At 47.5% G+C, this 12,034-nt stretch overlaps 1 protein-coding gene across 1 annotated transcript in view; it reads right to left on the bottom strand.

Moving 5' to 3' along the window:
• The window catches only part of ABTB2 (ankyrin repeat and BTB domain containing 2), a gene marked incomplete at both ends in the record, with an annotated part of 157,120 nt that extends 151,837 nt beyond the window's left edge, over positions 1–5,283 (bottom strand). The window contains one exon of the mRNA XM_084247455.1: positions 4,401–5,283. Within this exon, the coding sequence (XP_084103581.1) occupies positions 4,401–5,283 (883 nt within the window). The remainder of the gene's footprint in view (positions 1–4,400) is intronic.
• Positions 5,284–12,034: the final 6,751 nt, after the last annotated feature.

Genomic DNA, 12,034 nt, shown 5'->3' with positions numbered 1-12,034 from the left:
ACTTTTACCAGTTCCCCTGGCTTCAAATAGTCAATGAACAGGGAAGCTACCCTCCTCCCTCAGGCTGTCCAGGTGTGGAAATGGATTAAACAGCAACCAGCAGCTCAAGGAAGCCACACTTCTGGAGTCAGTTATCTCAATGGAAAGGCATCCTCCAACTAGAAGAGTTTTCCTCCCTGTTGAAGATGTAGCCCTTTAATTTCTCAGCTGCAAGTGAGTATGCTGGGACTAGTTTCAACTAATAACTGAATAATTCAGAGAAGTCTTTCCTCACTATTTTTTTTTTTTTTGCCAAGATGTCCTTAGACAGCAGCAGTATTGATATAATTGATTATTACTCATGAAACTTCAGGAGGCCTTCCTGGGCTGCCGTTTAAATTAGCCCTATCACACAACCCATTACCATGTCTTTTTTAAATTAACTCTTTCTGTTAAGAGTAAATCCTTATTTGTTTACTTGTTTTAAGCTTCATGGGAGGAGGAACCTCTTTCCCTTCACTATTTAATCTGCAGCGCTTTTAACAGTGGTGGACACAGGGTCAGTGCTCAATAAATAGTTGTTAAATGAAGTGCTACTATTTACTGAGCATTTACTACATGCCAAGATCTTTAAATCTATGATCTCACCCAATCCACATACCAACTTTATGAGGTGCTGTTATTACCCTCCCCCCCCCCAAATTTTACAGATGACAAAATTGAGGCTTAGAATGGTTAAGAAATTTGCCCCAGGACACTCATATCCATCGCAGAAATGAGTGTGAAACCCACACTGGGGATTCCAGAATCTATGTTCTTTACCACAAGTACATCCTGGTTACAGCTGTAGAGTAAGAATATTCTCACCAAAATCCTATCATTTAACTTACAGCCTCAGAATTGAAGATATTCTCAAATGCCATGGAACTCATTAAAGCTTTGTGAAAATAATGGCTGAGAAGAAACTCAAAGGTACTTCAAACAGGAGGGAGAGAGAAGGTGGGTGGCAAGAGGGAGAGGGAGAGACAGAGACAGATTGAATATGAGTGAATACAAGCACTCCGTCTATGGGAGAAGTTTCTATTTTCTGCCAGCTCCCTGTTTAGAAATACTACTCTATGACACTGGTTTCTTTGCCTCCCACAAGGCAGTCACAAAGATATCATCGCTTAATGACATTGCCCTGGGAACACGGACATCAATACTAAATGAGCACACAATATATAACTCCTGCTGCTCTGTGAAGCTGAGATCATGTTTTATAAACACTACAGAACTTTTATCATCCATCTTGGGCTGAGCAAAACCATATCTGCCCAGCACTCTGAGTAATAGACAGGGATAGATGGATTAGGGCCCTTAAATTCCTGGTTGGAAGACATTAAAACTTTAAGAGCCCTATATAGCTGAGTCAAATGCATGTGCCGATGCTGTATAATTAGCAGGCATAACAACAAAAAATATATAATTTAAGGGGAAGACCAGCAGGACAAGAACACAAACCAGAGCTCTCCCTCCCATGCAGAGCCATTTGCATTTGGTCTTCCCTGTGCAAAGGGTAAGCTGGCTGGCCTTGGGGTTATTTTAGAGAAACAAGTTTTGGATCTTGCCATTTCTTCCCTGAGCAGTTTATGCTTCCCTCTGAAGGCAGCCTTCAGGCATCAGCCATTCATTGCTCCTCTACTAAACAGTCATTCCACTTTGTCTAAAGAGCTTTAATAAATCAGCCGAGTTATTGTTTACTGAGGCCACCCCAGGTTGTCATGTATAAAAAATGAGCATCCATGTTACTAAGAAGTCAGTGGCCACCTTGTCTGCAAGAGTTCCCTGGCTGGGACCAGGAATACACGGAGGGAGACAGTGACTCTGAACATCCAGGGAGCTTTCTCCTGTCACTAGAGTTCATCTCTCTTGACTATAATGGCTTAGGAAGGACTAGAATGAGGGTGTTGTAGAGCAACCCCGATACAAAACGGGGTGCCTGACAGTGGGTCCTCACCCGCGCGCTTAAAAGGACTTATCAATGCTCTACTGCAGGCACACGCGAAAGGTTAATAAAAGGTTTATTTACAAGGGAAGGGGAAATGAGGAAATGTACAGCTCAGGGAGAAAAGTGGGAGACAAAGTTTTAAGTGAGTCCTACCCGATCTGCCGATCAGGAATCCCAAAATGGCGCTCTGAGAGCTGGCCACCAGCCAGGAGCGGTGAAGCCAGGAGGCGAGCGATCGCGAGCCAGAGAGCGAGCCCAAGGCCCACGTGTTTGGTTTTTTATATCCAACCTGGCTGCCCAACTCCACCCTCAGGTCCCAGCCACCCTCCCTTGGTGGTGATGGGATTTGTCTTTCCCAGAGTCTTGATGGCTTTAGTCTGGAGTGGGGGTGGGGTCCACAAAGCCTGTATGGAATTATCTCAGGACATCATTTCCCCCTAACAAGGGGACAAAAATGAGGGGTGTGTGTGTGTAGGGAAGAGGTCAGCTTGCAGAGTGAAAAACTTTAAAGAAAATCCCAAGGAGCAAGGTCCCTAGATAAGAAATGGCCCTTTGGGATACGCACCTTCATAGAAGTTAAAGGTCTTCTCACAATTCTGGCCCCTTGGCATCTTTGGGGTACACTGGTCTTACTACTCATACTGGCCTCAATTTGCAGTTAGGAAAAAAACAAGAAGTTCCTCAACCTGCTGGGCACTATCTATGCATGATGGGCAAGTTCTGCTTGTTTGACTGGCACCTAACCTTGTTTGGGTTATAGAGTCAGGGCCAGTCTTTTCTCCTAAGACTCTACTTTGAGTTCAGGCTGGGCTCCCCCCTCACTTCAAGTACAGAAATCTTCCTCTGGGCTATGAGAAGTGCATGGAAATACCCCACCCTCTACTTCCTCTTCTGGAACTGGTGTCCCTGGTGTTGATGCCACAGACCTGGAGGGCAAAGCATGATTATCAGCTAGTGACATCATCAACTGAGGTTCTGAACTGACCTCAACCCTGATCTAAGAGGACAAAATTAAAAGACAAACGTTCTCCCAACCTAGGCATCTCCTTTGGAAGTGCCACAATGAAAAATGAAATGAATGTCAAAGTCAGCCATACAGGTACATACAGTCCTCAAAATGAGACCAAAGGTCAACTGTTGTTTGTGGAAATTGGACTAACACAAACAAAGCTGCTTCTTCTCTTCTAGGGGATAAAAGTTTGAATTGTGGCGATGGCCTGGTCCCAAATCCTAGCTTTGCCACTTAATATCTGTGTAACTGTGGGCACATTACCTAATTGTTGGGTACCTTGGTTTCCCCATCTTCATAATGGGGACAATACTCTAGGTGCTCAGTAGGGTTGGTAAGATTACTTGGGCAAACATAAAATGCTAGGACAGAGGCCGACACATAGTTAAGTACTCACTTTAAGTTTTAGCTCCCATGAATGTCAAACCATATGTGTTTGACTACCTTTAGCCCTTGCTAGTACTCCTCTCTTAAATTCCTGGCCTCTTCCACTGATTTCTTATTTGCCACTGAAAGCTGCCCCCCAAATGGCCTTCTGATCTGACTGGAAGGCTGTCCAGTCATAGCACCATTCTAAATAATTTATGGTTTGCTGACTCCTGAAATTGGAGTCTGGGAGGCAGTTTGCTGTAGAACATATGTCACACCCTAACCTTACCAGGGAGAAGGTCAAGTGCTTTCCTTCCACCCTGTGCACTGAAACTATGTCATCTTTTAGAGAAGTGCAACTATCCTTTCCCAGACTTGTCACCAGGTCATTACCCACGTCCCTACTTCTTTCCCATCACATGGTTTCCTGGGTCAAGGTTTTTATCAGGAAAGTACATAGGGTTGTACATTTAACACAACGAAGTTGTAATCGCTCACCTGGTTGGTGACAGGTTAGAAAGTCAGGCCCTGGGAAGGGAGTTCAGGAGCCACCAGGTTCCATCACTCCTGGACACACAATAACCCACTACTACCTCTCCACCTTGCAGGAGAAGACCTGAAGGACCTCCTGCAGCCCAGCAAACCCAGGCTCTCTTGCTCCCATCCCACTCATCCAAGCCTCAGGTCTCAGAGTTTTGACACTGGGTACTGCTCCTGGCCAGGAGCGATCCAGCGTTAGCACCACCGTCAATCTGCACAGCTGTTGAGAAAAACACGCCAACTATAGACCCAAACAAGAGTGCTGGGAGACTTGATTAAGAGCCTCGATCAGTGAACAGCCCCCAGCTGATAGCGACGCTACACCAGAACAAGATCGACCACTTTATCCTTCAAAACTCAATCTCCACGCGAGCAATTAATGCCAAGAATCACGTGCTGAACTCCACCCTCAGACCAAACGCTTTCCTCCAGCTGACGGCGCACCCACCACCCCTACACTCCCAGGGTGGTCCTGGGAGGGATTTCTCGCGTGGAGTCCCCTGGTGCCCTTACCATTGGCGTTCTTGCCGCAGATGAGATGCTCGTAGGGCTGCAGGACGCCCCAGAGCTCAGCGTCGTTGTTGATGACCATCTCCAGGGCCTCCGCAGACACCTCCCCGCCCCCGGCCCCTCCGCCGTCGGGGCTCTGGCTGGCCAGCACCCTGGCCCGGATCTCCTCCACCAGGTTCTCCATGCAGGCGGTGAGCGAGATGGCCGCGTACTCGTGGATGCGCACGGAGATGCGGGTGTCCACCATCCAGCGGAAGAAGCGGCCCACGGAGAAGGTGAGGCCGCAGCGCGCCGACTTGCCCCGGCGCAGCCCGTCGCCGGCGCTCATGCTGTACAGGGACAGCGCCTTGACCGCGGCCAGCGCGCAGCTCTCGGCCAGCGCCCAGCTGTGCACCAAGCGCACGGCGCTCTGCACCTCGAAGCGGGTGCACTTGGCGTGCAGCACGCTCAGGCGCTGCGCCTCGCGGGCCACGCGGATGAGCGCCCTGCGGAGCAGCCCGGCCAGGCGCCTCACAGCCTCGGCGGAGAAGGCGGGCAGCCGCCGCGCGCCCGCGCCTTTGCGGAGCACCCGGGCCACGTCGCCCTCGGTCCAGGGGAACTCCTCCAGCTCGGGGAGGCGCGGGCAGCGGGAGAAGAGGTCGGCCACTTCGGGATCCTCGGGCAGCACCGTGTTCACCGTGTCCCAGCTGTTGTGGCGGCTGTTCATGGAGCCGGAGTAGCACCACCAGGCCGCCCCGCGGTGCTGCTGCGCCGAAGAGTTGAGCGCCTGCGAGTTGGACTTGGAGGACGACAGGCTGAGCGAGCGGCACGAGTCCCCGGCCCCATACCCGGAGTCCAAGGTCAAGTCCTCCAGCGTCTTCAGAGTGGAGCTGTACGTCCCGGCCATGGGGAGCCTCCCGGGGGGCGGCCTCGCCGAACAAGGGGCGCTCACAACTCCATGTCTCCTTGCTCCAGGGGGCAGAAAGAAGCTCTAGGCTCCTCGGGGCGCCCTCCTGCCTCGGGGCGGCCGCATCGCCCGCCCGCCGGCCGCGGGGAGGTGGGCGAGACCCTCGGCGAGGTGGCGCGCCCCGCGCGCGGCGTCCTGGCGGGGGGCTGTCAGCGGAAGGGCCCCCCGCCTTCCCTCTCGGCACTGCCCCTCGTCCACCTCCACGTCCCGCAGGCTGAGCGTCTGCTCCCCAGAGGAGAAATCCAGGCAGGGCTGGGGGCGGCGGGACGGCGGCTCCGCGCGCGGAGGAGAGTCGGGGCGCAGCCGGCGAGCGCGCGCTCCGCAAACTTCTGAGCCCCGCCGGCCGGGCGCACAGCTGGGTACCCGGCCGCGGCCCGCATGCAAATTACCGGGGCGGGCCACCAATCGCTGGCCGCCATGGGCCGGGGCTGCACCAATGACCTCCTAGCGGGGCGGTTACTATGCAGATTCCACGCCGCCGCGGGGGCAGCCCTGCGGCGGCGGGGGCGGGGCTGGGGGCCCGGGGCCGGGCGCGGCCGCCGAGTGGACGAGGGAGGACGCGGGGCGGGGGGAAGGCGCGGGCGGGGCGAGGCGCCGGGACCGCGAAAGTGGGGGGGGGGGGGGGGCGAGACGTTAAGCTCGGGAACTGGCGATTGAAAAAAGTGAAACGTAAAGGAAAAGCCACTGAGCGTTGCCCCATCCCCCGTCCAGGCTCCCTGTCCAGCCTCCGCTGCGGAGCATGGTCGCGGGGGGCGGGGTGCGGGTCCCCAGCTTGTTGGGGGGGGCTGCGGATGGGGGAGGGGGCTCCACCCTCCGGGACTGTGCGCCAAGGCCCTCCTGCTCTCCGAGATGAAACTCCCGTCGTGTTGGGAGGAAGGAGGGACTCCTCTGCTTGCCTCTCGCCCCAAATCCGTCTGGTTTTCTTTACGTTGCTGCATGGGCTGCAGAACGGAATTTCTGCCTAACCTGCGAGCTGATAAATGGACGAGCTCCAGGAGGCCTGTGAACCCCTCCCCACCCCCGCATGTGAAGTCAAGCACGCAGTTTGAGTATTACTCTTGCAGCAAATTTGCAGAAGGACCCGTGACTTCCCTGTCCTCTCCGGACACATTGTTCGCTGTCAGGTGAATGCCTTTTGTCCGGGTGAGAGTGTGCAAGCGCGTGTGGAAGAGGGGGGCCCGTTTGCAGGAAGAATGCCAAGGTGAGGAATACCCTCTGGCCAGGCCCACTGGCCTGGGCTCAGCACACCTGGCTGAATGCCCCACTTCCTAACCAGGTACCCGTGGGCGAGCCCTGTGCCCCCTCAGGTGAAACAGAGTGCTGACCTCTGAGCAGCACCTTTGTAAACCTGGCTCAGAGCGTGTGTCCGGAGCGCTGAGTCAGGGCGATATTGGTGCCAGCAGCTCCGCCCCAGTCCACGGTGCTCGCTGCTGCCCTGTAACTGTTCACACGCACGTGCACGAGCGTGAATCTGCACCCGCCCGTGGAAATCAAGGAGGAGGTTGTGCACGCGACTCCCCCAAGTCACCCTCCCCCGCTCCTGAAAGGCCCCTTCATACTGTATCTTGGGCCGTGATTTGGAGACGAACTAGAAATGTCTGGTTTGTCTCTTTTCCTCTTAAATCAATGGCCCCTTTCCTCGTGAAACTCCTTTTTATTTGGCAGTTTCGCGTCTTAATGCCTGTCTGCAGGTTTTTATTTATGCAATATCACCACCTCCTGGCTGTAGCTGGAAATGGAGTCAAAGATGGACCTAATATGAAAGATACAAGTCCGCAGAGGTGAAATTAACAGAGGACACCAAATGTGACTACATTTTATGGAAATGAGAACCTAAGTCAAAGCAGGTAATGAGGATCGACTTGTCAAAATGAGAAAACAAATTTGATGCAACTTAAAACTATTAGTGTTGTAGAGCAAGCCCGATACAAAACGGGGTGCACATCATTTCCCCCTAACATTAGGGGAAGTATAATATTGAGGCAAATGTCTCCCTCTAGTGGATGTCTTGCAGGAATTAATTCCCCAGCTCTCCATACCCCCCTCGCGCCCCCGCTGCTCCCCTCAGCAGTGTACTTCGGTCCTTCTGCCTGCTCTGCTCCCTGCTCTGGCTCTGGTGAATTCTCTCACCCTCCCGTGCTTCTGACTGTACCCAGTGCATGTGTAAACAAAACAAACAAACAAATAAATAAAAAAAATCATAAATAAATAAAAATACATGCCTCTAAAAAAAAAAGTCATAAAAAAGTAGACAAAATCACTTAACAAAAAATTCACAACAGGGACCTTACTGAATGGAGAAGTTATCTGGAAACGATCTGACGTATTCGTGGTAAAGAGAAAATGGGATTTATCTTATATATTCAATTTACTCGATGATTTAAACGTATCAAGATAAATGAAACGTGCCTACAGCTAAATGTCAGAATCCAGTTTAACACCACAAGGATACAGTCAGCCAAATTCAGACCTGGGAAAGGCTACTTCACAGACAACTGAGTCCCACGAATAAGTACATTACAAGGAAAAAGAAAAATGGAGAGAAAACCAATTCACTAAAAGAGAATTAAAAGACTTAAGCAACCGATCACAAGGTGTGGGATTTATCTGGATTTCAGGGTTTTTTTTTAATCAATAAACATTTGACATTATGAAACAATGGGAAATCCAGAGCTGGCCAGAAGATTTGCTATTATGAAATCATTGTTACTTTTCTGATGTGGCAATGGAAGGTGTGGCTATGTTTGTTAAATGTGCTTATATTTCAGAGACAAACACCAAAGCAGGTATTTTGTTTTTCTCTATTTAAAAAAAAGAAGAAAAGAGTTTATGGAAACATCTGGTAGACAGGCTACAGCATTGTGAAAGATGATGAAAACTGTAGCTCTCCTCTTAACATATTTCCTCAAGTCTTCTATAGTTCACTTGAGGGCTAAAGAACAAAGTCAGCCTGAGTGTGTCTATGTTTGTGTTTTGTGTGATAAGAGAGAAAGCGAAGGAGGAAGAGAGTGAGAGAGGACGAGATGCACCAAGTCATTTTAGAAATGATTGATTTCAGTTAGTCTCTCTGGAAGTTGGCAGACCACATACATTTTAAAACTTTGGATCAAGGAAAGAAATCACATGGGTGAGCTTGATTAAATCCATCTAGTCATAATATGTTTAATCGTAGGAATGCAGATAATATTAGAGGAAGAGAAAGCTTTATCCCAACTCGGGCCTGGCCCAAACATAATTTTTGGAAAAAAACAACTGTCACGTATCTGGACAAGCTGAACAGAGCATGATGAAACCCTGGCACATTTTGGGGGAATTCCCAGTGGAGCAAACGAATAAAAATCTGGGGTTGCCAGTGCAAAAGTTACATAAGGAAACTTCAAGTAAAATTTAGAAACCTTTACTTGGGCTAGGTCTGATGTTTGTCTAGGTGTCTTATAATATCAGAAACAATCTAAAGATTGGGGACAAAATGCCCTTGAATTTATGTTGAAAGGGAGGAAGTTAATGCTCCCAATTATTTATGTAGCCCGAACCCTTTTATGAGAAAGGTAGATTATGGCCTTGAATTTAGAGTGGCCAAGTTTTGTGGATCCTTTTTGGTACATTCTCCCAACATTTATTGAAAACCTACTGTGGTAGACTCCATGGAAGTGCATGAGAAAAGGTCCTGCCATTATTATTGTGTCCATTCTATTTCTTTGAAGAGTACTATTGGGACTTTGATAAGGGATTGCATTGATCTGTATATTGCTTTGGGTAGGATTAACATTTTGACAATGTTAATTTTTCCAATCCATGAGTAGGGAATATCTTGCTATTTCTTTGTGTCTGCTTCTAATTCTTTTAGCAACGTCTTATGGTTTTCTTTGTATAGGACCTTCAACTCCTGCGTTAAGTTTACTTCTAGGTGTTTAACTCTTTTTTGATGTAGATGGGATTTCCCCCCTCTTTTAGCTCATCAAATGTTCATTTTTTAAGACTCATCTGACACTCTTTTTACAAATTTAAAGCCCAAGTCCTTTTCTTAAAGATTCTGAATCAGTGAAGCCTGGAGTGTGATCCAGGTAAAAGTACTTTAAGCAAGCATTTTCTCATGATTCTTATAAGTTGGAGAATTAAGGTATTTGGCTCTTAAACCTTAAAGTGAGTGAGGACTTGTTTAAAAATGTGAATTCTCAAGCTCCACCTGCCAAGATTCAATGGACTAGAGCCTAGAGAGTCTATTAAATTTCATTTCTAACAGGAAGGTCTCAGGTAATTCAAATGTAAGCAGTCCAGGAATCTTGAGGTTCAATACACAAGTACAGGAAGTCCAGGTATTCCCAGCAGGTGGCGTGCTCACTCATTTTACTAAAAACTTGCACCTAAAATGTCAATTTATCCATGAGGAGGACTGAAAAAGTTTCAGATCTCCCAAGTGGATAGAAATGGGACCAAATAACTATTCCTATTGATTATTTCCTTCCAAAGTTTGAAGATCTCTCTGTCTGCTGGTAAGCAAGGATGGTCAATATCAGTAGTGTTAGCAGATAGTCCCAATCACAAGATGGCTGACTTGTAGATAGGATCAGAAGGAATGATCTTCAGAGTTCAGACAGTGATCTTTTTAGCCATTTCAATCACAATTACTTTGACTGCAATTGATTTTGCAGAATTAAGGCAGCAAATATGTGTCTTAATTTAGCAGATGATGGATTGAAAAGCAAGATCTCCAGTGTTTTGAACATCTCAGATATCATTACTTTGAATAACATCCATGAAAGTCTAACTGTGGGGTTAGACTCAGTGGTTTGGGCATACCTAATGGCAGTGTCCTTGAATCCTGACGGTTCCATATTAAGAAAATACACCTCATGGTTATAAAATAAACCCCCTAAATCAAGAAGACACAACTGTGGACTCTGTTCTCCATCATGGGGATCAAGTTATACTTGTTAGGCATTAATTTCCCTTGTTATGTAAAAAGGTGTTATCAGGTTTATTCTGTTTCCTTCTTTCTGAATTGAAGCCATTCTACCCCCTTTTATCAAAGGGGTACATATCTATAAAACAATGGAGAAATGCTAAAATAAATGTTTTCTTTTCCCCTGAGTATGAGTTTTGGTTTTTAAATCATTATAATCCCCAAAGAAAAGAGGAGCTTTTAAAGTTTATACTAACAATTTAGGATAGTAACTTTATTTTTATTTCTTACATGTCTTTCTTTGTTTAAATTTTGGATTTGCAAAAACAAAATGAAAATAAAATACTAACAACCATAAATCTACCTCTGAGGGTAACTTGTCATGATGCAGTGTAACAGTTATTTATGTGGTTTGTTTTCCTTTTCCTATTTTACTGTAATTGCCTTGAAAGCAGAGATTTTATTTCATTTTTGACTGTGTGTCTCCAGCTCCTGCCTAGCACAGCCCCATAAGAAACATTTCATATTCTTGGTGAATGAATGAATAACATTTATCACATGTGCCCAGTAATGTGGTTGAATTGTTTCGTAGGTGTATAACTTTTCTTTTCATTTACAACCCTTATTTCTTGAAGGCAAAGACCCCTGTTTATATCTTCTTGCTTCATATCCTTTTTCCTCAAGAGCCTAGCACACTTTAAACACAGAATAGACACTCAATAAATAATTGTTCCATTAAATTCAGCTGAGGGACTTCAAAGGGGAGAACAATGATTCAGGGCAAAGAGAAAAACAGATGTTTGGTGACTAGGATGCTTGCCTTGCCGTACTGTTAGGTCATCCAGATAAAAGTGTTGGTTCTTTCTCTGGGTCAGACCTCCTATGTAAAATTTCTTAGGTACTTAAGAGGAGGTAAAAAGTTGCTTTTGAGTCTTCTGGGTCCTCCATTCAAAATTTACCACAATGGTATATTTTAGGGAGGCTTGTTCTGAACCCCTTTGTAAGGGCAGGACAGGCCACAGTGCAGGTTTTCTGATCCCATGCAGACCGGGTAAAGGAGGAGTCAGAGTCCTCAGTAGTTTTGCAGGTCCTTTATTGGGGTTCACCAGGCATATGGCAGGCAGGGGTGCTGGCTGGGGGGCTGGGAGGCTGGCAGCCCTCCCAGCTCCCAGCAAGTCTTCACTCTATCTGGGCTTTCTGGCGTTCGTTCTGCTGCTTCTCGGCTTCTCTTTCGGCTTCTGCTTCGGCTTCTACTGCTGCTGCTGGCGTCCCCGTGACGCCGCCCTTAAAAGCACAGTCTTAGCTCCTATCTACCTATGCCCACACCCTATTCCAGGTGCCCGCCATCAGGCATGCATTCAGGACAAGGATCCATCATCTATCCTGATGGCGGAAGGGCAGAAAAGCCTGATATTTTCTTTACCCTACACCCTTCAACAGCTGCACGCATTTTGCTTGTTAAGATTTTATGACAAAGAATTTCTAAATACCCACAAAATCTGCTTTATGAAACAATTCAGGAGTAATTAATGTAATAGTACTGAGTAGGCAACTCTATCTTTGCTGTCATCTGCATTTTTTTTTTTTTCATAGTTTAGGTTCACAGAAAAATCGGGATTTCCCAGTTACTCTCCCTTCACAGAAGCACAGCCTTGATGGAGAGGTACATTTGATGAAATATACCTCCATCAATGTCACCATTGATAAACCACCACTGGCATGTCATTATCACCCAGACTCTGTAGTTTTCCTTAAGGTTTATTCTTGGTGTTGTGTATTCCATGGGTT

This window comes from Talpa europaea (assembly GCF_964194135.1).
Source record: "Talpa europaea genome assembly, chromosome: 1".
NCBI lineage: Eukaryota > Metazoa > Chordata > Mammalia > Eulipotyphla > Talpidae > Talpa > Talpa europaea.
Note: the sequence above shows the minus strand (reverse complement) of the source record. Positions and strands in the feature narration are given on the sequence as shown.